At 40.2% G+C, this 24789-nt stretch overlaps 5 protein-coding genes across 5 annotated transcripts; 1 reads left to right on the forward strand and 4 right to left on the reverse strand.

Annotated features, from left to right (window-relative positions):
- Positions 1-861: 861 nt before the first annotated feature.
- Positions 862-2953, reverse strand: I206_105006 (uncharacterized protein; the record flags this gene model as incomplete). Its single annotated transcript, XM_019154308.1, has 2 exons — positions 862-2624; positions 2683-2953. 2 exons carry the CDS (start codon positions 2951-2953, stop codon positions 862-864), a joined length of 2034 nt encoding a protein of 677 aa, XP_019013048.1.
- Positions 2954-4223: 1270 nt separating this feature from the next.
- Positions 4224-6113, reverse strand: I206_105007 (uncharacterized protein; the record flags this gene model as incomplete). Its single annotated transcript, XM_070203049.1, has 6 exons — positions 4224-4396; positions 4459-5331; positions 5404-5547; positions 5659-5809; positions 5896-6034; positions 6094-6113. 6 exons carry the CDS (start codon positions 6111-6113, stop codon positions 4224-4226), a joined length of 1500 nt encoding a protein of 499 aa, XP_070059150.1.
- A 1405-nt stretch (positions 6114-7518) lies between these two features.
- On the reverse strand, positions 7519-9466 carry I206_105008 (uncharacterized protein; the record flags this gene model as incomplete). The annotated part of the gene is made up of 15 exons (XM_070203050.1): positions 7519-7612; positions 7793-7815; positions 7888-7921; positions 7992-8021; positions 8091-8103; positions 8170-8190; positions 8252-8278; positions 8333-8355; positions 8415-8446; positions 8495-8595; positions 8800-8836; positions 9026-9145; positions 9258-9276; positions 9333-9360; positions 9421-9466. 15 exons carry the CDS (start codon positions 9464-9466, stop codon positions 7519-7521), a joined length of 648 nt encoding a protein of 215 aa, XP_070059151.1.
- Positions 9467-11062: 1596 nt separating this feature from the next.
- Positions 11063-13830, forward strand: I206_105009 (uncharacterized protein; the record flags this gene model as incomplete). Its single annotated transcript, XM_019154311.1, has 11 exons — positions 11063-11212; positions 11281-11414; positions 11473-11775; positions 11835-11959; positions 12040-12194; positions 12255-12371; positions 12437-12584; positions 12661-12971; positions 13050-13485; positions 13559-13679; positions 13755-13830. 11 exons carry the CDS (start codon positions 11063-11065, stop codon positions 13828-13830), a joined length of 2076 nt encoding a protein of 691 aa, XP_019013051.1.
- Positions 13831-14242: 412 nt separating this feature from the next.
- I206_105010 (uncharacterized protein) lies at positions 14243-23416 on the reverse strand (the record flags this gene model as incomplete). The annotated part of the gene is made up of 26 exons (XM_070203051.1): positions 14243-14513; positions 14581-14623; positions 14699-14853; positions 14936-15300; positions 15359-15463; positions 15529-15765; positions 15828-16430; positions 16483-16620; positions 16681-16771; positions 16827-17007; positions 17076-17124; positions 17181-17632; positions 17703-17736; positions 17799-18186; positions 18239-18379; positions 18441-18475; positions 18535-18867; positions 18920-19182; positions 19242-19781; positions 19845-19934; positions 19995-20236; positions 20311-20422; positions 20487-21561; positions 21623-22675; positions 22738-22989; positions 23042-23416. The coding sequence occupies 26 exons, from the start codon at positions 23414-23416 to the stop codon at positions 14243-14245; spliced, it is 7623 nt and encodes a 2540-aa protein (XP_070059152.1).
- Positions 23417-24789: the final 1373 nt, after the last annotated feature.

Consider the following 24789-nt stretch of genomic DNA (forward strand, 5'->3'; position numbering starts at 1 on the left):
TCAGCTTGGTTCTCCCTCAGTATTCTCAATTTGGCATTGGACGAAAAGCTGCTTACTTTATGTTTACTATAGTTCGCCCGTCAAAGGCCAATAATGATATTCACTTCAACAAATCATTAATAAATTCTTTTCAACACTTTCTGTTCTTTCCTTTTCTGATCATTCGAATCAAATCATAAGTCTTTTTTTCCCATTAGATAACATCAATCTTAAATGATAAATGAATATACCTTCAATTTTCTATATTATTTCTATATTCGTCGTATTTGTCTTTTTAAACACATACACACCTTTACATATTCAATTAAAATATCAGAAAAGAAAAAGGAGGAGATTACAAGAAAATATTACCTTTATTTATAGGAAAAAGGTTTCCTTTCAAACATATAATATATATATATATATATATACCTTTACCTTTTTATAAACAAAGGAATGATATTTATGATTTTCAAAAGAGATACATGATATATTCGATTTTGTGATCAAATGAGTTCTGAACTTATTATATTGTTCCAAGATCTAATGCATAATTTAACAACTTAGTAATTAAGCTTTACAAAATGGAAATTTAACATATGAAAACTTCGAATATTAAAAAAATGCAAAATGATATGATATGATATAGTATGGTATATATATACAATATGAATATGTTTCTTTTTCAAAAATTTCTCTTTCTAATTTTTTTCCATTGTATAAGATTTTTCGCACAGCGTATGATATACAATATCCTAAAATTTTCATATTTTAGCAAAGTAAAGTAAGAAAAAGCGTAAAAGTTCGTAAATATCATTAAATGAGTGTTAAGTTTTTTGGTGTGCGCGTGAATAAATCGATAATTATTCGTATCCTTTTCTTTTACCATCTTACATTCCCATTTCCAACTCTAAATCCTTCAGCTTCTAGAAAAACAGGTAAATATCCCATCATTCTTGCTCCTAATTCACTATGACCTTGTTCTGTTGATTCATCTTCTTCATCTTGTTCAACTTCCATTTCCATAGATTCATCTCCACTACCAAGTAATTCACCTAATCTCATACCACTTCCAGGTGCAGATATTTGACTATCCCTTTTTTCCAGTTGATTAGCTAATCTACTCATACCTTGAAATTCAGGAGTTTCGACAGCTGGCGAACAAGGGAATAAAGCAGGTTGTAAATTTGGTGGTTGGGAAGGCCAAAGTAAAGTTGGTTCTATTGTAGTATCGACATCTACTTGTGGCTCATTAGGGAATTGTGATTGAGATGGTCTAGTTGGAGTAGCCATATTTGATCCACCATTTCCTCCTGCTCCTGCTGGAAATCTCCATCCGTCCATAGAAGGATGTACAGCTTGAGGAGTCAGATTGAGTTTTCTTCTTCCTCCCATTGGTGTAATAGTACCTGAAGGCGAATCAAACATTCTCTTTGGAGCTGGTAAATCGAATGAGATTGATGGTCCGGCTGCATCAGGTGTAAAAGTGATAGATTTTCGATATTCCAATTTTGGAGATGCTGAGCGTCGACCTGGACCAGGTGCAACGGGAGATGCAGTAGCGAGGTAAAGTGCAGTATGAGACTCGGATAAGGATGATTGGTGTAATCCCATAAGAGAAGGTGGTCTTTGAGGTTTTGGATTGCGTACATTAGGCGAAGGAGGTGGTAAAGCGGAATGCGATAAGGCAGATCTATGTCCTCTGATAGGCGCACCAGGCGCTATTGAAGTTCTGCGCTTTGAGGTTGAAACTGGACTAGGCGTTCTAGGTGGTCCACCAAATTGACTTGTAAATAGTCCAGCGGGTTGACTTGTACCATTTTGTGACATCTTATCATCATCGTCATCCACATTATCCTCAGTCTCATTATCCGAAACCAAAAATGATTTTTCCATTTGGATAATCTCCTCTAACACATCCCTCATATCTTTACCCATACCAAAAGGTAATGGATCTGGCGTATGTTTTCTCCCTTTCCTACTTGAAGTTGTCTTACTTCCTGAACGTGAGTGTGTCGGGCGTTTAGCTGAAGAGAGTGGGACTGCTGGTATTGAAGGTTGAGCAAATTCAGATTGAAGCCATTCTTCTTCATCTTCATCCTCCATTATCGCTGCACCTATATTCACATTTCCTCCATAACCCGCTCCGCCTTTCCTCGAAGACGTACTTGCTGATGAAGGATTTCGAGATAGACTTCCACCTAGTCCCCAAGTTGAGGAGGACATGGAAGTGATTGAGCTTGCTATTGATGGATTTCTAGAATGACCACCAATTAAATCCGGAATAGATCTCGAAGCGGAAGATGAGATAGACATCATTGTACTTCTACTTGTACTTATTGAACTTGCTAAACTTCCCTCTGCTCTACGTTTTCTTCTTTCTTCTTTACGTTCTTGACGACGTAAATCAGCTTGAGCCAATCGTCTATAATGTGATGCGTTCCAATCTCCGCCATCTTGGTTGGATGACGATGAAGCGATTGAAGTCGATGACGCTGAAGAGGGATTTCGTGATAATGATGCGGATATAGCTGATACTATTGACGGATGTTGTGGATGAGCAGGACCAGTATGTATCAAAGATTCGGTTGACTGTGTACCAGGTTTATAGCATAATGAAGAGAATGCGTCTGATCGTGCACAAGCTGTTGAAGTCACGTCAGCGCACTGTCATAATAGGGACATGAAGTTTGGATTACTCACAGACACTACAATATATTCCACCGTCTTGCGTTGAATTTCCGCAAAAGCATCGACTCTTGTTACCTGGACTAGGTGACAAACTACTTTCCGAATCACTCAAACCATCTTCCCGATATTTCCCCCTTTGTAGATGTTGAGAGAGCATCCCTCGGGTTTCCCCACCTGGTATATTATGATATTGGTTAGGTGTTTGAGATTCATATAAGGGGTAAGGTTGACGATTGTGTGGGTGATCCGGGTGAAAAACAGGTACTGAAGTTTTAGATGGCATTGACAAGGAGAAAAGGGGTTGAGACGATTTGTATTGCCAGCAATGATCAGAAGAACAGTGAATTGAGCTGCCGGAGCTCAGTGGCGTCTCTATGGCTGTGCAAGTGATAAATGTTGATTGATGTGTGGGAAGTTGATGAGATTCTCGAAATTCGAAGCGCGTTATTATCGAGGTCGATCACTGATCTGTGGCTATGTTTATATAGATGACAATCATTCGTCTAGCGATATTTGTCGAATACACTTTGATAAGAAAGAAGGAAAGAAAGAGATCTACGCGTGAATTGATGGGTGTGTGATGACGAGATTGGATGATGAAGTCAATTCGTCAGAAATCAATGTTTATGATGATGATGTATATGAATTTGATGTTATTGATAAACAAGTCAATCTTTCGAGGGTAAGAGGGATTCTCTCAACGAGAAATACAGGGTACAGGGTAGAGATTATTAAGGATTTTTGATGAGGTATTGAAGCTGTTGGCTATTCCTCTATTTTTGAAAGAAGAGCCTGAATTTAGGATACAAACGAAGAAAAACAGTCAACAAGTATTTCTGATAAAAAGTCAAACACGTTGAAACACATGTACATACACCTATTCACACACTTTGATAAAAATTAAACCTGAAAAAACAACGAGAAACGCGTCGCGTTCCAATCTACTCGAGTATTCAATAGAAAATGTTTAATTTACCCTGATTTCATTCGATAATCATTTCAATATAATTCTCCGATCAAAAGGGTAAACTAAACTTGAACGCGTAGATTTAGCAAATGACTAGATGAGATGAATAGAAGAAATCCTTCATTCTTAAGGAAGAGGCGTTATAAAAGCCGCAGCTTAAATCAATGACTTTGTATACCTCGGCTGAACTTGGCGTTGCGGGGGTCACTCTCTACCATTCATCGATCACAAGAGTCTCAGTCAAATTGGAATCTTGGCTAATAACAAAGATGGGATAAACCCCAATCAACCTTTGATTGAAGCAAATAATGATCGCGACCAATTTTGAATTATTATTCAGAGTAACAAGAGGACTGCGCTCGGGATGATTGGATACGTCTTGGAATAATAGTTGGAATTCCGAAAACCGAAAATAGTCATTTTGGTTCTGAATTAGATGAATGACCATCCGAATACATTTAGCACGTGTAGAAACTTGATAAACAATGAATCCGATCAACAAAATCCTTTACAACTTAGAAATACGATAAAATATGAATAGTGAGGTTAGATGGGAAATGGAAGAACATCCTTGCTTTTGAAGGGATCAATTCCATTCTACTGATCTCCTCTTTCGTTCCAATAGGCTTTTAGCTTTTTTCACATCTCTAGCTTCAACAAGTATATTTGCAGTATGAAAAGTTGATGAATATAACATTCTGATCGGTTTAGAAGAAGAAGTTAACAAATCCGAAAATCTAGTAACAAGACCCGATTTATCTATTCCCAAAATTTAACATCAGCATGTTTTCGTAAATTCAACAGGAGGACGCTCAACTCACCCAAATGATAAGCACCTCCTTCATCTTCATTCCAATCATTAAATCCCCTTAAATCCAATTGTAAACATCTTTTCTTACCTATACTTCCATCATTCTCTGATCTTCCTGAAACATCTTTGCCAGACCACTTTATAGGTACTTCTCCTACTGAATATTCAGATCGAGTATCCTCTTCAAAAGGGTCAAAATGCCTATCAGACGGAGTGGGAGGTAAAGAATAATCAACATGTTGAACATTGTGATCTTCTAATTTTTCCTTTCGAGAAATCAATTTATTTCGCTCAGGTGGAGGTGTAATTAATTGTCCGCTGAATTCCTTGACATTGTTGGATACTGAATAAATCGATTCCCCTTCTGAATGAGAATGATAATCACCTTCATTTTCATCTCCCTCTTGATAATTTTCATGAAATAGTTCACCGCCGAATCGAATCAATTCGCTCGCTTTACTATATTCATCATCGTTTTCATCGTTGAATATAATTCGTAAAGCTTTGACTTCCGTCACTAGACTAGACCCATCTTCGTTCCTTGTATAACTAATAAAAGGTCTAGATCTTGGTTTTTCGATATATAGACTTGTTGATATTTCACTTTCCGTTCCATCATCTTCATCATACATTAAATGATGTGTGTGTTTGGATGAAGGACAACACCTTTCAGGCCAGACTAAGAATTTTTTGACCTTTTCTGCGAATCTATTTTCTGCTGATCTGCTATATCCTATACAAGCTAGAGGAGAAGATAGAACTGTGATTTCTGGAGTAGGTGTTGAGGCGGGTCTAAGAGGTGAGAAAGACGAATGTGAGGGAGTCAAAGGTGATAAGAGGGATCGACGGCGTGTTGAAGGTGCAGCACAAGGGTCAACTTGCCCTAAGTGTGAACAGATAAAATCAGGTTCATTAATCAAGGAAGGACTAAAAGAAGTATTAGAGAATTTCTTACATCCTTGATTAGCGAATATACTATGTGCTTTTTCGAAATCACTTTCTTTTACTAATAAGAAATCTGTAAAATAACTTGATTGATATAAAATTGAAATACCAGCTTTCGCTAATGGTGCAGAAACATGACGTAGGTGAGGAGAATCTATGGTAAGCAAAAACAAGTAGATCATTAACAATAAAATTTCAATGATTTAATAATAAATTTCGAAAAAAAAGGTTTTTATTTCTTTTTTTGGGTTCAAAAAATACTAACCAAAATTTCCAATTTCATCTTGATCACCACTTGAAATTTCAAATACTCTCCAATTATTAGAAATTATAATTTTTTCTCCTTTTTCTTCTTCTTTAAAAGAAATTAATGACCATTCATTATTTATTAAATCTAATGAACCAAAAATTGCCATCTATTAAAACAAAAGTATTAAATAAATATATCCAATGTTTTAATTCAATTGATTTTTGATTTTAAAAATTAAAAAAAAAAACTTACTTCAATTTGATTACAAGTTAAATTAAAAAATTCAAATGATTTTTCTAAAGATTTATCAATTGTCCAATATATTTTAGTTATATAAATTTCTATAAGTGATATAGGAATATGAATTATTGATACTGGATTTGATAATGTACTAAAAAATCATATTAGAATTCGAATAAAATGTTTTTTAAGATTTATGAATTGACGTACGTTATTGTTATAGCGGTCATTTTAGAGATTATCAAGTTTAAGCTTATTTCTCACGTTACTTAAATGAATCAATCAAACAACAATGATAGTATATGAAATCAATTTTCATCACTCATAAGGAAACAAAAAACAAGACAATTGAAAAAATCTAGAATGATATTAAGATTTTATAACATTTTATCAAGGTATTATACCCCACTCAAGAACACAACTCCACTTTTGATTTTGGAAAAAAGTAAAGTAACGATCAAAGTGTTATATCCAAAATGAGTTACCAATCTTTTATCAATAAATAGAAAATGGTGGCTTGATTTTAAGATTAGAAAGGATATTATTGAGTAATACAGATTTTTCATTTTTCTTCTTACAATATTGTTCTATATATCTTTTATCCAAGATCTAAAAACAAAACGAATAAACTTCTTCCTCATTGTATACGTACATTCATATTCAAATTACCTTCCTTGTCTACTTCACGTAGTTAGGGTTGATCCGCCCGATATTGTTTTTTTGATGGGAGTAAAGAAGAAAGGGTCCTTTGGATTGATTGATTTGATGGGATGAGATGGGAAATTACAATAAAAAGTGGGGGTTTCATCCTTAAAAGTGGCTTTTTGTTTTATCAATAACTTTCATCCCTTTTTTTGGTCTTCAATATTTTAAGTGGGTGAATGATCATAGCTTACACTTTTTGCTGATTTAAGCAATGTATCTGCTTATTACCTTGGGGAGAAAAAAGGAAAGAACTGAAATGGCTTTTCACTTTGATCGTTGATTTTCGAGTCATGATCCAACCACCATATTTTGGTCTGGCTCAACGGTCAATTGTATGAAAATATTTTGATCTAAATACTCCGTTATGATCGGCTTTTGTTTATTTACTTCAATAATCACGGAATCAAGTTGCGTATAATATCTACAGATTGGTCGCTGAACGAAAAGCATCAGGTACAGATGTCCAAACACCAGTCGAAAGGAGGGTGGATTGTTAGCTTGTGAAGAGAGGTTACGACGTCGGATACGTCCGACGTGATTGTGATTGTGATATAGAAGGAAGTCATATAGTCTCGAGATGTAGGTGGGCTGGAATGGAGCTGATAATGTGGGACAACACCTTTTGAGATACTGAGATAGAGCTATCGCTAAGATTGTTGGGGCATCCGTCAACCAGTATCTCAACATTCAGTTCACTTCTGTATATATATCGTATGCAATGAATTATATCTACAGACAATAGAACACTTATCACCAGCCTGACCTAGACTTCCCAATTGGATCATCAGGTAGCTTATCTCCTGCCTGTCATATCCACTATCTGCCTATCCAGAAGGCCCAATCACAAAGCAAGCAAATTCTTGCCAAGCATTTCTTCCATACCATAAATGATCACCATATACCCTATACCCCAGCATGATAAATTCGTCACTAACAATTTCCCAACCGAAGCAAAAGTAAGTTCGCAGAGTGGAAATTGTATTTCTTCTTCAATCTTTCGACACTTTCTTGGTCATTATGAATTCTAAAGCGTGAAAAAATGTCTAAGAATACGTTCTTTGCGGAGAATGATGCACCAATGAATTACTACGAACGAGGGAGTATGTGGGACCAGAGATACTTCGGAAGAGGTGCGCACAAGGATGAAGCGACCGGAATTGCAGGAGTGGCGAGGAAGAAGCCAAGTCGCATGGACCGCACTCACCCATCGAAATATGTAGCCCCAAGCTATCAATTCTCACTCCTCATCAGCGGCTATTCTTTTTGCATTTTGGCGAGCAACATGGCTGATAGACTCACCAATGCATCTGATTTACGATACCCTTCCATCAAGCTACATGACAGCTTGAAATCAGCTTTTGCACATTCCACAGCTATATGGCAAGAAGATGGCAAAATCTCACTCGAAGAACCCCATTCTGCGTTTCTCGAAACTAGATTATCAAATCAGTATATGCTGACCAATTCATACTGATTTGCTGACGCGATAACCGAGAACATACTATTGTTGCTCCACTATGTGCAATTTTGATCAGCATATGGTTTTCAGCTCTGTGAACGACCTGCGTTACAGATACCTACTTATTCTCACAGCTCGAGGATCTGTTCCATCGACAATTGTGCGGGTGAGTGTTTCCCTCCCGTATCACACACAAAGACTTACGCATCTCTCCTAATTCATCGACATACACTGCAACAAGATTATTAGCATCCCGTATTGAAGCGGCTTCGACTGGATACTTACGCGGAGACGCAAAGAAATCGTAGCTGTTTGATTTTATTGTAAGCGGACTTGGCTTGCATGTGGGACTGGAGACTAAACTTACATAGCGAACAAGACATCTTCGCACGTTATTCCCTGTACATTCCAGTCAGTACGGACAGTCCTCCTTGCCTTCAGACTCACCATACGATTCCTCACTCTGATCGACCAACCGGTTTCAACATGTCCTATATTCAGTTCTTCTACGATCGGCGAAGTGGCCGGTTGCCCACGTTCTTTGATCCCTATGTAAATGTTACATATAAGCTTGTTACCCCTTGAAAGGGCTCTGCGAACTTACATTCCTAAACAGTTCCAATGGATCGCAGAGATGATTCAGCATAAATAAGATAATTCCAACTCATGAGGTTGACTAACCGTCTCGGTATCTTATCGAGCGTTTTCTTTAGTGACCAATCACGACAAGGAGGATATTTTCGGGGACTCACCATCATAATCTATCCAAATAGCAGCAAACATAGGGTGCTGAGAAACACCACTGTCAGTCTACCATTAATTCGCAAGTGATGAACCTATGTCGTTTTCCGTCCCAATACCACCGCTTTCTCCGTGCTTCTCCTCGGTCTTTTCATCGTTGATCCCTTCTCCGGTTTCTCAACATCTTGTTCAATCGCCACTCCGTCCATCAGTCAAGTTGTGTTACTCTTGACTCACCTCAATTACATTCCACGCCAAATACTTTGCATACGGTTTAGCGTCCCAAGTTCTGAGTTGAAGGAGCGGATGAATTTTCAGAGGGGTATCGAGTTGAGCAGCTTGAAGATACGATAGCACCTGTATTCTCACTCAGTAAGGCGATTACAGATCTAGGCTAGGTATGACGGAAGGAGGCATGAGGAGGTGGCGGAAAAGGTGAAGCGGTGAGAAGGTGCAAAAGAGGACGTACTGGTCCATAACCTGGTCGCCTGCGAAATGATCAACCGTCATCAGTCTGACGAAGGTTTGTGTACTTGAAACTCACGATGGCTTGAATGGACCGATAGTGATAGCTACCTCACAGCCGTCAGTATATTGTACGCTTCAGGAAAGGAGGTACAAATCTTACTAACCAGCATCTCGAGGTGCACCAGGTGGATCTATACCGATTCCTGACATCTTGTAGGGGTAGATTAATTATCTTACAATGAATTATAGTGATCAAATTTTCAGCGTATTGAGGTTGAATAAGTGATTTTGCCGGACCTTTTATTATCGATGACAGAGGATGAATGAGATTGAGTTCGGCGAATAGTTGAGGTATTAGGTGACTTTGACGTGCGATGATTTATTGATAGATTAGAGTATGATTGAATTAATGATTGGATGCTTTGATATGATCGTTAACTCGAAGGCCTGTTGTTGGTTAATGGTCAATTGTTAATGGTTAATGGTAAGTGGTAAATGTTCAATGTAATTGTTTGCATATGGATTACAAATAAAGCGAATAGAATTAAAGCAGAGTTGAGTAGTAGATGATGAATCAACCTTTGAACAAAGGGGTTCGAGCGTTGTCAAAGGATGTCAACATTGACTAGGAAGCCGTGTTGTGGATTTGCTCATATAACCTGATTACACCTTCGGATGACACAGCACACAGGTTGTGTAACGGTAGAATGTAGAGAATACATCTGCTTTAGAGCTGTAATCATAATGAAGAATCGAAATTGATAAAAGCTGGAGCGTTTACGACGTGGTATAGAGTCGTCTGAGGGCCCGTGAGTGGTGTATATCTATGAGTGTGCTGATTGCCGCGCGTTAGATTTATATAGCTCACCACTATCTCCATAAGGGATCTTTGAGTTTGGTTCTATACCATGACCCTCCTTTGACCCATCGTGAGCTTATTCTCTGCAAACATAATCGATGAACAAAGATAACGCAATCGATAATTATTAGATTCTTTGAGATGGTGCTTGGCAAAAATATCCTGAGAAAGAAGATTTCTCTATCTGTAACCCTAAAAGGTTTGTGTCATTGACGCATCGATAGATAAGAATGATCAAGGTATATAAACCTCCTTAAAATATCGATTTATTATCGTATCGGTAAACATCGGAAATTCTGATCAGCGGTAAGTGTTACTAACTCGAATATTTGTCAGCTCATGTCAGAAGTGGAGGCTATCTCTTTCCAAAATTACCGGAATAATAACAATCACGCAAAAAATCACCTATTTTTCGAGATTTCTTAGGGTTTTTTCCTCCGACGTCACTGGTATACTGTTCGTTTAGATCACCATTGATTTCGTTGTTTGGCTCCTCAACAAACACTCGTCTGACTTGGTCCACCCCGACGACCATCTTCAGCGAGACCCGGAGATCTATCCTGCTCTCGATCCGCTTGAGGACATCTGCACAGGAATCTCGGGCCTTTATTCGACCTCTTCTTGATTGAAAAGAGGATCTATTGTAAGTCAATATTCTCCTGCTTGTCATACCTCCTAAGCAGACGGACGGTATCCCGATCCTTTCTCTGTTTGAAGGGATGGGTCCTTTCGTGCAGCTCCTGGGCTCATTTGACTGGCTTCGACATCACATGCTTACATGATTACAGAACAGCGAGACAAAGGATCAGAAATTTCCCAAATTTCGATCATCCGCTCATCTCCGATATCGACTTTTACACAATTCACCTTTCCCGTCGAGTTGGGCTCTGTAGCAGAAAGACAAGAACCGCCGTGTCAGCTGGAAGCTGCTGTAGGATAGTCACATAATGGGTCTACTAGCTTTAGGTACTCCGTTAAATTGGGAGGAGACCAAGCCCTTAGCGGAACATATTAGGGATCATGGTATAACTCAATTCCTTAAAACTTGGGATAGATGGAAGGATAACACGGGCAAGGGGTTGCTATGGGGAGATGAGGTGGGTAACCTAATCATCGTGCAGCGGGTCATTCGATTGTTCAAGCTAACCAAACCGGCATGATGTAGATCGAATACATGGTTGCTTCATTTCATGATGAAGAGAAGAAAGTCCTTTTGAGTTTGAGGCAAACTGAGATTTTGACCAAATTACAAAGCGTTACTCTTGATCCTGCATTGGACAAATATAAGCCAGAAGGATGGTGAGCTCATTTCGTTTCGCCTTCTTGTACATGTTGGCTGATCACAGATTTCTTTCAGTACTGCTATCCCAACTTTTCATCCAGAATATGGAAGATATATGCTTGAATCAACTCCTGGATACCCATTTTCTGGGAATCCAACTGCACTAGTATCAGTAGAAGCAGATATGCGATTCAGACGTCAGATTATACGATCCCACTTGAAGAAACATGAACTACCCATAACTCTCACTGCATGGCCCAGATTAGGTGTATCAAATGCGAATTTTACGGATCCTGAGACTAGTCCTGATGTTGAGAACAGTAGCAGTAGGAGTGAATATGTGGGAGAATTATTGACCAACCCCCATGCGAGATTTCCGTGAGTACAGAATTATCACCAAGCATCAAGATGTTTTTAACATGACCCCTCGTCTTCAGAACTTTGACTGCAAATATCCGGTCAAGAAGAGGAAGCAAAGTAGATATAAGGGTGCCTCTATTTATAGATGAAAATACAGTAATTCCAGATGGTATGAAAAGCTCAATCTCAAATGGTCATGCTAGTGAGTCATACTGAAATGTTCACAATGATATATGTCTGTACTTAGTGGAAATTGCTGATTGACAGAATAATCTGTTATAGCTCCTGCGAAACCACTTCCTGGTACACCTTACATACATATGGATGCGATGGCTTTCGGAATGGGCTGTTGTTGTTTACAAATAACTTTCCAAGCTTGGAATGTGGATGAAGCTAGAAATGTTTACGATGCTTTGGTACCTATAGCACCAATCATGGTGAGTAAATTTGATGCCTGGTGATTATAATTGCCGAATTAAGCTCATAGCTTGGGATAGCTCGCTCTAACGGCGGCAAGTCCAGCTTTCCGAGGTCAATTAGCAGATGTGGATGCTAGATGGAATGTCATCGCTGCATCGGTTGATGATAGGACAGAAGAAGAGAGGGGGGTGAAGGTGAGTCTGGCTCTCTGACGAAAGACGGATTGCAAAGCATAAGTGTTGATGCTTTGCATTCTCAGCCTTTAAAGAATGATAAATACCGAATACCTAAATCTCGTTATGATTCCGTCTCGTTATATCTATCTAACGATGAGAGGAATAAACCAGAATACCATGATGTCGATGCACCTTTAAATGAAGCAATCCGAAGAAGGTTATTGGATCACGGTGAGTTTCGGATGAGGACAAGAGAACCCTTCTTCAAATCGTTTCGCAATTATATGCTGATATCCGTATGGTGTAGGCCTTGATGATAAACTCTCATCACACATCGCCCATCTGTTCATCCGTGATCCTTTAGTCCAATTTTCAGAAACGATAGATCAAGATGACGAATCATCAATGGATCACTTTGAAAATATCCAATCTACGAACTGGCAAACCATTCGATTCAAACCACCTCCTGTCAATTCACCAATTGGATGGAGAGTCGAATTCAGATCGATGGAAGTTCAACTTACCGATTTTGAGAATGCCGCATTCAGTATCTTCATCGTACTTTTGACTAGGGCAATTTTGAGTTTCAATGTTAATTTCTATATGCCTATTTCTAAGGTGAGTGTAATACCCACATCACATATGGATGCCAAACCCGTCTGATTTATTGCTGATCGTCTGAAACTTACTGTTCAGGTTGATGAGAATATGCAAAGAGCACAAGAAAGATCAGCATCAACATCTCAATCATTTTATTTCCGTAAACATGTTTTCCCAGAAGATAAACCTTTATCTAGATTTGATTTAAATTCTAGACCAGTTTCACCCCCTAACTCTTCTACACCTATAAGTGTTTCACCAAGACATTCAGTTCATTTACCCAATGATTCTAATGGAAATTATTCAAAACAAAGTACAAGTAGATCATCTTCAACATGTTCATCACCAATTGAACCGGAAGAAATTGATGAAGCACCTGAAATGAGTTTAGATGAAATTATAAATGGTGATGGAAGATCATTCCCTGGATTAATGGGTTTAGTTAACGCTTATTTGAATTCATTGAATGTTGATGTTTGTACAAAATGCGATTTGAGAAGATATTTGGATTTAATTAAATATAGAGCAAAAGGTAAGTCGATCGTCAAACCATTGGATTGGGATATGCGTTTGGGTAAAACTAATATGGTTTTATGGATGATCAGGTCAATTAGTAACTCCTGCTACTTGGATTAGAAATTTCATTACTTCTCATCCAGCTTATAAAAGTGATTCAAATGTAACGGATGAAATTAATTATGATTTAGTTAAAGCTATAGATGAAATGTGAGTTTCCTTTTTTGTTTTCCTCCGTTAGGTATGAATTATATGTGCTTAAATGTATGAACTTTTCAAATTTAGTGAAAGGGGTGTAAGACCTGCTCCTGAATTATTAGGTAGAGATTATGTAGGATCAGGACCTACAGGTTGTTTGTAATTTTTAATAAAATGTGTGAAAAGAAATAATTCATATACTGATACATCAGATTAAAAGAAACCGAGGAATAGTGGAAAGATACATTTAGAACGAAATCTCAAGATCATATTTTATCTTTGTGTTTCCTTATATCCTTCCTTTCATGGAATAATTTCCAATGTCAATTAAATCTTAATTTGTAGTTTTATTTTTTTCTTAAACATTCAACATGTCATGCTATAATTTGATTCATTAAAACTCGCAACGTGTATGGAATTCAATAACCATAGTAACAAATATCATTCATTCAATCTCATGAATAATTCAATTTTAACAGTATAAATAAATCATACAACTTTTATTCAAACTGGTTGACTATTTGAAAATTCTGACACAACATTTCTTCTAATTGAATAATCGCAGTTTTTCTAATTTATTGGATTATGATTGATCCAGCATTTTTATCTCCTGATTCTCTTCTTGAAGAAGATTGAATAATACCAATATTTCTAATTTCAGCTGAAGGTCTTCTAGAATGTCCACCTTGTCCAACTAATGAATTTCTTCTTGAAACTGCTCTTGAAGGAGTAGTTAAAGTATTTCTACCAGATCTTAATATACCTTGAGCAGATGCTATTGATAATTGAATTCTACAAGTATCACAATATCTCATTGTAAATGTTTCAACATGTAATGCGTGTGTACTATTTAAATTTCGATCAACTTATTTTCTCGATTCTCGTTTTTCAAAGAAAAAAAACAAAAACATACCCGCAAAATGCTCCTCCACATCCACCACAATGTCTTTTAGGTTCTAAATTGTATGAACCACGAAATTAGCCATTTTCGTTTCCGCATAGAAAGATTTTACAAAATTTGTGAAACTAACCTAATAATCCGAAATGTCTAGAACAATTTTGAGCCATACATTGATGAGAGACCATATCCGAAACGTGTCTTGCAGGTCCATCAGGTAATGACCATTGATACAAAGCATATTTCGCTTTTTCATCCGAAGATGCAAAGGCAGCGTAAAGCGTTTCACTAAACAACCAAGTCAATGAAAGTCAGCTTATTAATGACTTTCAATAAAAGATTCAGGTATAAATGCGATTACTTCACTCACCCCATAAACTTGACCATGCAGCAGTCACCACCCAGATGATCATCTGAACGTGGTACATCTCCTTGTTCGACCAATGACCATGGTGGTGTAGGCTCATCATCATAAGAAACATATTCCTTCTGTCCAGGCACACATCTGTATAGAACCACTTTGGCTCCTACACCAATAGCGAAAAGTACTCCGCCGCTCAAAAATTCTCTATTAAGGAATGAGATACCACCTGTGAAATGTATTCGGTCATCCGGTTCTTCTAAAGTGGAGGATGACCCGGAAGGTGTTGTATTTTCTAATGCGACAGCGGCTATCGGATGACCGTTCAGTGAGAAGAGGTAGATATGTCGAGAGGAAGCAAGTGCAATTTGACCCTATGTATCGATGCAATTGTCAACACTGTAATGTTTGGAGTGAGTAAGAACCGCTCACATCTGCTTCATTGATCGCACAGAGCTTGATCGGCTCGTCATTACCTGTCTGTAGTGTCCTTGTATATCTTAATCGATTCGTGTCCCAGACCATGGCAGTCCCATCCTATGTGAATGTAATCAACATGTCAGCCTTGAACAGCCAATATTTTTCACAGAATGACAACATACCTCTGATCCGCTCACAAGCAAGCTCCAGGATGTATTAGCAGCCAAACAAGTGATTTTGCCTGTATGACCCCTTAATGTCGCTTCTCTTTGTAATGTCGCATCTCCACGTCTATATCCACCTGACTTGATTGTTATTCGCCAGGCAGTCAAAACACCTTGTCCTGACACAGTGATCAATAGAGAAGGAGACGCAAAAATGGCATCGTCAACAAAGATACCTTCCACTAGGTGAATGAGCTACATCAATTCGCATAAGTATATACAACACTCATTTGACTTGTTCCGGTTGGCAAACTCACTTTAACAGCAGATTCTTGATAATAAATTCTGATTGACCCATCTGTGAAGCCATATTGTAGCGACAGGTGTGGATAAGCAGGAACAGATAGTCTAAACTTCTGAGTGGATTTCGGTCTCGTATCTACCCCATGTGGGGGAACAATATCGTCGATAGGCACACTAGCCTCTGATATGGGTAATATACTCCTAAAAAGTAATTGCCAGTGTTCTGCTACACCAAATCTGGAGGAGATAGGTAAACTTAGTCTTCCGCCAAGATATCGATGAGGATGAGGTTGTTTAAAGATTTGTAACGGAGTTTGACCGAAGTTGTGGATGATAGCTGTAGAAGCTGCTTTTTCACCCTCGTCTTCAATATTCTCCAAATCGATGGCACCTCGATATGATAACGGGTGGAAACAATTCAAGGCGGACGGATCTCGTTGTTTGTAACCGAATGTCAGATCGATCCAATGTGATAGGTGTCGAGATACGTAGTCCGATTCTAGCGCTTCTCGATGTTTATGTACGAAAAGTAAAGGATCGCCCAAAGCCCATGGGGGTAAAGCTACGTTGTCGACTTGATCACCTGAGCTTTGCTTTCTGCCGAAATCGTGATGATTCTACAGACCACTCTTCAGCTAGTCACATCGGATTTTGATGAAATCAGCTCACCAAATTCCATAGGAACGCCGGGGTGTAATAGAACTCCGGGATGAGTTCTCTTACATCACCTCGGTTATCCGCTGAAGCAGACTCCCAAGCTCGCGGTATACTCGAGAATAGACGATCGGCGAGGTCGAAATTGCCTCCCTGAAATAGTTCGGCAACTCAGCCATCGACTTAATCCACAAGGAGATCACATGCACCCACTTGTAAAGCTAAGAATATCTCCGTGAAAGGAGACATCCGGATCATGAAACCACAGACGATCATCGACGAACTGTAATGGGTACCGTAATGACTGATCGATTCCGAGTTAGTGGAATTGATGGTAGCAAGGTATAGATCCAGCTTACAATGGCACTTCTCCAACTCCCTCGGTAGCAATGTATCTTTCAGTTGCATCTTCTCTTCGAGCAGGTGTGAGCGCTCCCATAGGCCATCTAAAGTCTCTAAATGAGCTGTCAGATTGCAGATCAAGTGTTTCCGAAGTGTAATCCGCCAAGACCCAAGGGAAAACAGGATATTGCGTTACATCTATACGTATACGAGTGAGATCAGCGATGCCAATTTGCCATTGGCGTTCTCAAGGAAGCTTTTCTTACCATTCGGAGTACGGTTGGCATATTGATTGAGGAGTTGCAAATAGGCGAACTGACAATCAAACATCAACTTGAAAACCCAACTTTAACAGTTGAGGTAAAACGTACGTTACTGATTTCTCTATTTTGCCATTTCCTCATAAGAGCTTCAAGGTGTTGTTCTGATCGATCCATAGCTTTGGTAACTGTGTCAACCACGAAATTGCCAATGACTGACCGGGATATAGCGTCTCTGTGATCATTTTTCGAGCCAATCTTTTGTACTACAGCTTGACGTTCCTTCTTATCTTGGAATACTATCAGGAAATTCCTTTTATCCATGAAATATAATTCTAGAGCCACATCTCTGAATAAAAACGCTCTTCTATTGTTCTCAACAATTTCGTTATAAGACCATCGATGACTTTGTTGATCACCTGCATCTAGTCCTGCTAAAGTACCCGAAGGTATAGATAGAACGTCCTTTTGTGCATCTTTAGCATCGATCACTTCCCCATCGGCTTTTTGCACCAGTCCATCAACAAGGTAGAGATTCTTTTTTCCAAGAATCAATAAACCAGCTGAAAAATGAATGGTCAGACCCGCTCATCAGCTGACTCAGTATCTAGTATGGGAGCGGATCGTACTCACGACAGGCATCGACACCGACGATTCGGACGATGTTCTATCCGAAGCATCGCAGATCAGCTTATCATTCTTTCCACCGTTACAAAGGGGTAGACTGACATGAGCCTCTTCGACTACATCACCTGCTTGTAAAGTCTTTGCGATCCGTCTCATCTTATCGTTCTTATCATCTTCAACTTCCACATAGCTCTCGATATCGCCGTTATCATCAGAGGCGACACTGGGGGCTTGGTTCGAGCCAGTTCCAGCACTTAGACTAGGCGTGACCGTACCTCCTGTCGGTGCGGTTGGCAGTAAGAGAGGTTCTTCTTCAGCTATAGAGTCTGTTTCTCCTAGAGCCAGTGCAAACGGGTCTTCCCATGGCGCTACATTGATTTTTGATACGGCCGACGATAGCTCGTCCACAGATGGTATTGCGTCACGCAATTTGTGTCGAGTACGCGATACGCCTGATTCAGGTAAATTGGTAATCCGCTCCAAACGAGCCCTATATACCAAATCAGCCAAATACACCGGTTTAACGCTTAAGATTAATTCACCTCATTCGCAACGGTCCTTCACTTCCGTCCAAACGCCAATTTACTTTATCTTCCTTTTCGGGCCAAAGCCCATTCTCTGCTCGCAAAGCCGCAGCTTGACGTGGCCAATCGATATCAGAGATTTTCTGCCAGTGCTCTTTCCTATTTACACCGCGGTTGTCAGCTACAACTCCATCCGAAACGCAACAACCGCAAAACCCACCTGTCTAAAGTCATTTTAGCATGACTTTGTGAGTCCTACAAAACTTCGCGTCAGCGTTTCCCTCCTCGCGGCCACGTAATACGCTAGCTCTCACGGTCTGTATGATAATCATCTTCCAAGCAGCATTTTTGTCTCTACCGCCTTCCAAAATAGACTCTCCAGTAATGACCCTCTTAAGAGGGATTCTCTGTTCCATAATTGATCTCGACTTAGTGAATCCTGGCATATCCATCGAGGGTCTTCTTCTGGACGATCCACCTATACCAGGTGTGCCGGCAGGGGAAGAACCGAATCTACTAGGAAACGATTGTCCAAAGTATGAAGAGCCTCCTCCAATCCTAGGTGAAGTAGGGGACATCATTGTGGACGAAGATAATGGAGTTTTGGTTGAGGGCGCGGTCTGTAGTTGTTCTATAAGGAGTTTAATCTGACAATTTCACTTCAGTCGATCGTCTGTATAGCACGAGCCGTCGGCTTACCTGATTCATCAAGGCTACAGGTAGCTTAGCTAACTCGATAAGAGTAGATAGCAGAGCTGCCGCAGCTTCTCTTTGCGCTTTTACAATTTCAGGCTGGCCGCTTGAACCTCCGGAAACAGCTGCAAAGTCAGCCATATTGGGCAAAAGGTTTTCCACCTTTTTCGATGTCATTTGTTTCCTGAATCCCGACGAGGATCGATATATAGATGTCATCTCCTTGAGCAAGAGTTCAAGTCGATTGTCATCGCCATTGTTGTTATTATCTGAACACAAACAATGTCAGTGGGGCTTCTCAATTGAAGGTTAGATAAGGTTGACGCACCAGTAATGGTTGGGAAGAAACTAATTGATCTAATAGAAGCTACCGATTTCCTTCTGCCTTGTAAAGTAGGTATATATCCCGCGTCATCATTATCTCCAGCTTGCTGTAAGAGGTTATCCAAAGCAGCGAGCAAACAAGTGACCATATGAGGTGATTGTAAAGTTTTGATATCTTTGTCTTTGGTGTGTTCTCCAATCATCGTTCGAACTACCAGTTCTTGTATATCCGATGTCCATATTGGTGCTAAGCTAGTAGCGAGTAAGGCGAATCCACCTTCATTTTCGAATGATCTTGAAAAGCTATCCGAGGACGATAATATTGTACAATGTTCCAGTATTTCCAAACATGGTTTCACAACATAGTATGACGAATTTGACGAAATGAAGATAACCAATAATCGATGTAACGCCAAAGATTTGTTGAGCTTTTTCAATCTTGTTTTATCGGCACATAAAGATGATATCATATTGAGGGTGAGAGCTGCCGGTATCTGATATGGCGGTGGTTCATTTATGGGGTTTAACGTTAAAGACATGTTATCTAACCCAAAGAATGTTAGCTTCTTGAGCATTTTCTGTTGGACATATGTATAGAGAAGCTCACTCTGACACAAGGCAGAGACTAGGTATGAAAACACAGGTTTGATGGAATCTTCACCACTCCATCTGGCTTCCAACGCCAATCGCAGCGCATCTGGGCCGCAATGTATCAGCTCGAAAAATTAGATTAAAGGTCTTCACGACAATAACTGACCGATTACATTGGGAACTACTTCCAGATCGAATAATCCAGATCTAAGAGCATACAACATTTTCTTCACCATGGCGGATTTTTGGAAAGTGCGCAGTACATTGAATCGTTTGTGTTTGGAAGTCGATAAGAGGTATTCGAAGTGTTTCAAATAGAACCTTACAACATCATCCGAGGCATAAGACCAAAGATCGAATTCAAGGCCCAATGCTCGATATGCCACAGAGTTATGGACGGTCGCATTGCTGGGAAAGATGTTATATTCAGCTTCCTACTGTCTGTCCTGGCGATTCAATACTGTAGCAGCTCGATCACTCACGATGGCTTGTCCATATTGATACCTAACATCGAAAGCAGTATCTTTGCGCACTGTTCATCAAACAACTGCGACATCTTGGGACGGAGAATAGCAGCCAGCAGATCAAATCCGTCTATGGCATCCTGTCTGTGAGCTTGCTGCTTCATTGCAAATGTGAGCCATATAGCCTGACTCACGTATCCTTTCCATTTCTTCACTCGCAGACCAGCTGTCTTTGATCAAATCCTTGAACATCCCTAGTGTGCTCACTAATTCCTCCTTCGTCTGACTCAAATCGACCAGTTTGAGAAGTACCAAACCTCCTCCTACGGCTGAAGCACTTTCATCTAGACTTGTAGCTGAGAAAGGACTAACATTTCCAACTAAACGAGCAGTACCATGTTGAAGTTGCTTAGCGCGTAGAGGATGAGGTATACCTGCATTAATACACGCTCTCAGTGTAGAGTCGTAATCCCTAGCGGCAAGGGATAACATGATGATATCTTCAGGTATGGCAGGTCCAGATCTGAGAGCTCGAACGAGGATTGAGTTAGACGAATGGGTGAAGATCTTTCTGTCTTTGCTGTCCCTTGCTAGGTTGCTAAGGTAGATGTTGATTGATGTAGCCCCTTCATATGTCAAAAATTTACCAAGCGGTTCTTGCAAGTTACCAGTATATCTAGGTCCGAGATGATGCAGCAGCCTGACCAGATCCTCGGGTACAGCTTCCTCTAACAGCAAAGTCCGCCCAAGCATCCATTCATTCTCTTCTTCCCTACCCACTGACCCTGATTTCCTGGGCGTGGTGTCTTCTTCCTCCGGTCTATATTTTCTGCCTATGGCTATCCGTATAGCATCTGCTGGTGCTCCAGCTCTTACACCCAACTGCGGTGCTTGGGTAACAGAAGTTGTTGATGGTACGGGGAAAGGTATCCTCATTGCGCCGACCCTCAATCCATTGACGAATATTCTGACTTCACCTACATCCGCTCCTTTCGGCTTCCTACAGCCTACAGCGAAATGTACCCATTGGAAATGCGGTATCAAGGCGTCATTTGCTCCGCAGACCATCTCAGCGTCGCTTGGAGAGGGAGGATTCTCGGTAGAAGGAGTGGTCGGCGCAGAGTTGTTTTCGGTCGAATGGACTGACGAGGTTATTCCGATCTGAGAACTTTCCAATATACGTACTTGGAATAAGGGCAGCTTCGAGCCCTTTTGTGACATGTGGAAAAGTGTTAGAGGCTGGTTGAGCTTGGTTACATGTAGCCAGCACTAGCGTTAGACGGAAAAGGTGGTTAGCCAAGGCAGATAACGAGTCGTAAGCTCGACATACAGAGAAATTAAATCCTTTTTGACCTCCCATCCAGCTGCGACCAGTTTCTTTTAGCTGTAATCCGCCTAAAGTATCCCCGTTTCCGCCTCTAAATACAAAAACATCGGGCCAGCGTGATTTCATAGCATGTTTTAGCAAATCCAACACTTCCAGATTCAGTCGTTCCTCGTCAGGTGGAAGTCTGGCGACGTCGATATGTAGGTCTGGTCGTACCCTTGAGGGAGCTTTGGGGGTATCGAGCATGGGTTCCGGGGAGGCTATCTGTTCTGAATTACTAGTAATGTCGCTAGGTGAAGCCGTAAGCCCATCTCCATTAGTCGGTCTCGCACTTAGGTCCTGGTCTGGTATGACTGGAGCATTGATCTTCACTAAACCAAATAATCTCCATACTAGGTTTTGCGTTACACCAGCTTCCAGTAATCTCCTAAAAAGCGCTAAGTATACCTTTCTTAGACTTTCAGATGGGGGATTCCAGTTTTCCTGTTTTTCTTGCTTTTCCTTCTCATCGCCGTTTTCGACCTCCTGCACCCAATCATCTCTGGCTGGGAAAGTCACTTCGTAAGTCCGTTTTTCGGGGATACCGTATAATCTGACTACTAAGAATCCTGATAATTCAGGTAATTGTGTTACCATTGAGAACAGGTTTAGGGTCGAGGCCGAGGCTATGGTGAGGATTATCTGGAAAGTGAATTCGATGGTTCCGGCTTGCTCGCTACCTGCTTCGCCTTCAAAAGAGCTCGATAGGCCAGATGTACGTTGTCTTCCTTTTCCATTTGCTTTTTCCCCTCTAAGATATGCCCATAGCAATCGCAATGCACCACTAGTGGATGGGCGAATGTTTAAGTCTCCTGAACGCTGCCATATAGCTGGAATTAAGGACTGCTCAGGAGTAGTCGTTGGAGGTGATTGAAAAAGGGAAAGTAAAGCATAATTGTTATTGCATATATGAGCAAGCAAGAGAGCGATGATCTGAGAATGAGCCGAATTTGATGATGTTGAGTGTGGGCATAGATTTGACAGAGTCGGCAGTAAAAGCATGTATCCGCCCAATTTCTGCGCCAAAAATATCAGTATAGGTCCGACCTGTAGGACAATAGAGTGTGGCTGTGTCTTACCTCGAATTGCAATTCCCCTTGTCTATCTCCGAGAGCCCAAGCAATAACTTCAAAAGCCAGTCTAATCCCTTCCGTCCGTTGCACTTCGCGTACTTGCCATTCTTCCTCGCTCAAAGGTGGTTTCGTATCTTCTTGAGATGTGTACACCAAGCCATCGCTCAAGCAAAGGAGTATTGTTCGAAAGCCTGTATGTCGACGCAATGCTCTTCGTGAGAGGAAATGACAGGGTATTGAGAGTATTTGCGAGAAGGACTAAAGATGTCGGGTCAGCTTGTCTATTCGGGCTGTGGGACGACAGGCCTACCTCGACATAACGCATAACATCCGCACCATCCTCTAGACTTCGTATCTCCCTTAAATACTCAACTACCTTAATTGCATCCGGATCAACTTCATCTTCATCTTCACTTTCCACATCTTTACCAGCTATATCAGTGGATATTGACCAGCCACTATCTCCTGCTGCTTCTTGACTGGGTCGATGACTATGAGAACTTCCAGCCGGACCAGGAGATTTAGATCTACCTAAACCTGCAGGAGCTGGAGATTTACTCCTTGCCCTACTCGATGATTTTGCTCTTGCAGTGTATGGCACTGGTGTCGGTGGTGCTGAGATTGTTACAGGAGGCGGCGTCAATGATTCTGGTGGTCTAGTGAGATCTTTGAATAGTTTGAACATTTTGCCGGGTCATCAAGAAGAGGATTAAAAGGAGGAAAAGGTGATTAACGCTATAAAAAGATTGGTCCACACAGACTCGGGTCTCCCATTTACAGGCCTCTTTTCTGACACGTCAACTACAAAGGCACGTTGAGAAGACTAATCTGAGTTATGAGCAGAGAGTAAAAAGGTCTGCAATGTTTGGTTTCTATGGCAGAAGTAGTATGTGTTCATATGCAATCCACGGTGGTCACTGTGTTCATGTCCCGGCTATCCGCACCCACGCGAGTATGACTACCCACAGAGTACGGAATCAAATTCATTAAACACCCGGTGTGCATAACATTGAGAATTCGAATCTTCAATAATGGCATTAAATATGATCCAGGATCTGGCTTTTCAATATCATGCATACTACGCTCCTCTCGGTGAGCACCTTGCGTATACTATATACTGTATATGGAGATACGAAGTAGACGTGTCTCATTGCCGTATGACCGGACCTGTCATCTTCGTACAGTAGCTATCTTCATCGGCCTGACGCGACTGATCTATCGCTAAAATTACCGGTTGAGCTCAGATTTGGTTGTAATTTGATCTCGATAGATCATTTCAAGTATTCCTTCCATTTTTCTTGATATTGCTTTTCAGCTATTAACTTCTCAGCCTTGACGATTTCCTTTAGATAATTGAAGAACCCTTCTTTATCATCATACTCAATGATCAATCCATCTGTCTTATAATATATACCTTCGTGATTGTCATAATCACAAGGAATCAAAACCGTCATTGACACTTGACCTATTATACATAATATAATTGAAATCAAAATGTAATTAATGGTGGGAGCAATTCCGATATTCGTTAAAATCATTAAAGGGATCAACCAAAATGAAATGAAGTGAAAGCCATTTGGTTTTGTGTATGATGACGAACAAGAATTAATTGATGATGTCGATCTATATGAAAACTTGCGATATTTGGCTTCTATTGTTTGACGATAATCTGAAGAAAGTCGTACTCACAATTTAGGTTTCTTGGCCTGCTTCAATGACGCTATCGTGTAGCCTAAAATAGCCAGTACTATGGTTGCGAGAATACAACTTCGAAAGATTCTGCTTGGACTACATCTCAAGTCAGCGGGAAGCATGAGAATTTCGAGGCGAGGACGATGATTAAATCAGGACTTGGGCCTAGTAAGAATCGTAAAGCGTGATATACGATAAGAGGAGTGAAATTAGCGATATCACTCACAGAATTGAAGAAAAAAGGTTTTTGATAGATTCAGCACAAATCTTCAAAGAAAAATCGAAAGTTTTCTGCAGTCTATTCAGAAGAAAAAAATATAAAGCTTAGCTGAATGCTCTCTAATATTCAATAACAACTTTCAGCAG

The sequence above is a fragment of the Kwoniella pini genome, chromosome 6, assembly GCF_000512605.2.
Source record: "Kwoniella pini CBS 10737 chromosome 6, complete sequence".
NCBI classification, from domain to species: Eukaryota; Fungi; Basidiomycota; class Tremellomycetes; order Tremellales; family Cryptococcaceae; genus Kwoniella; species Kwoniella pini.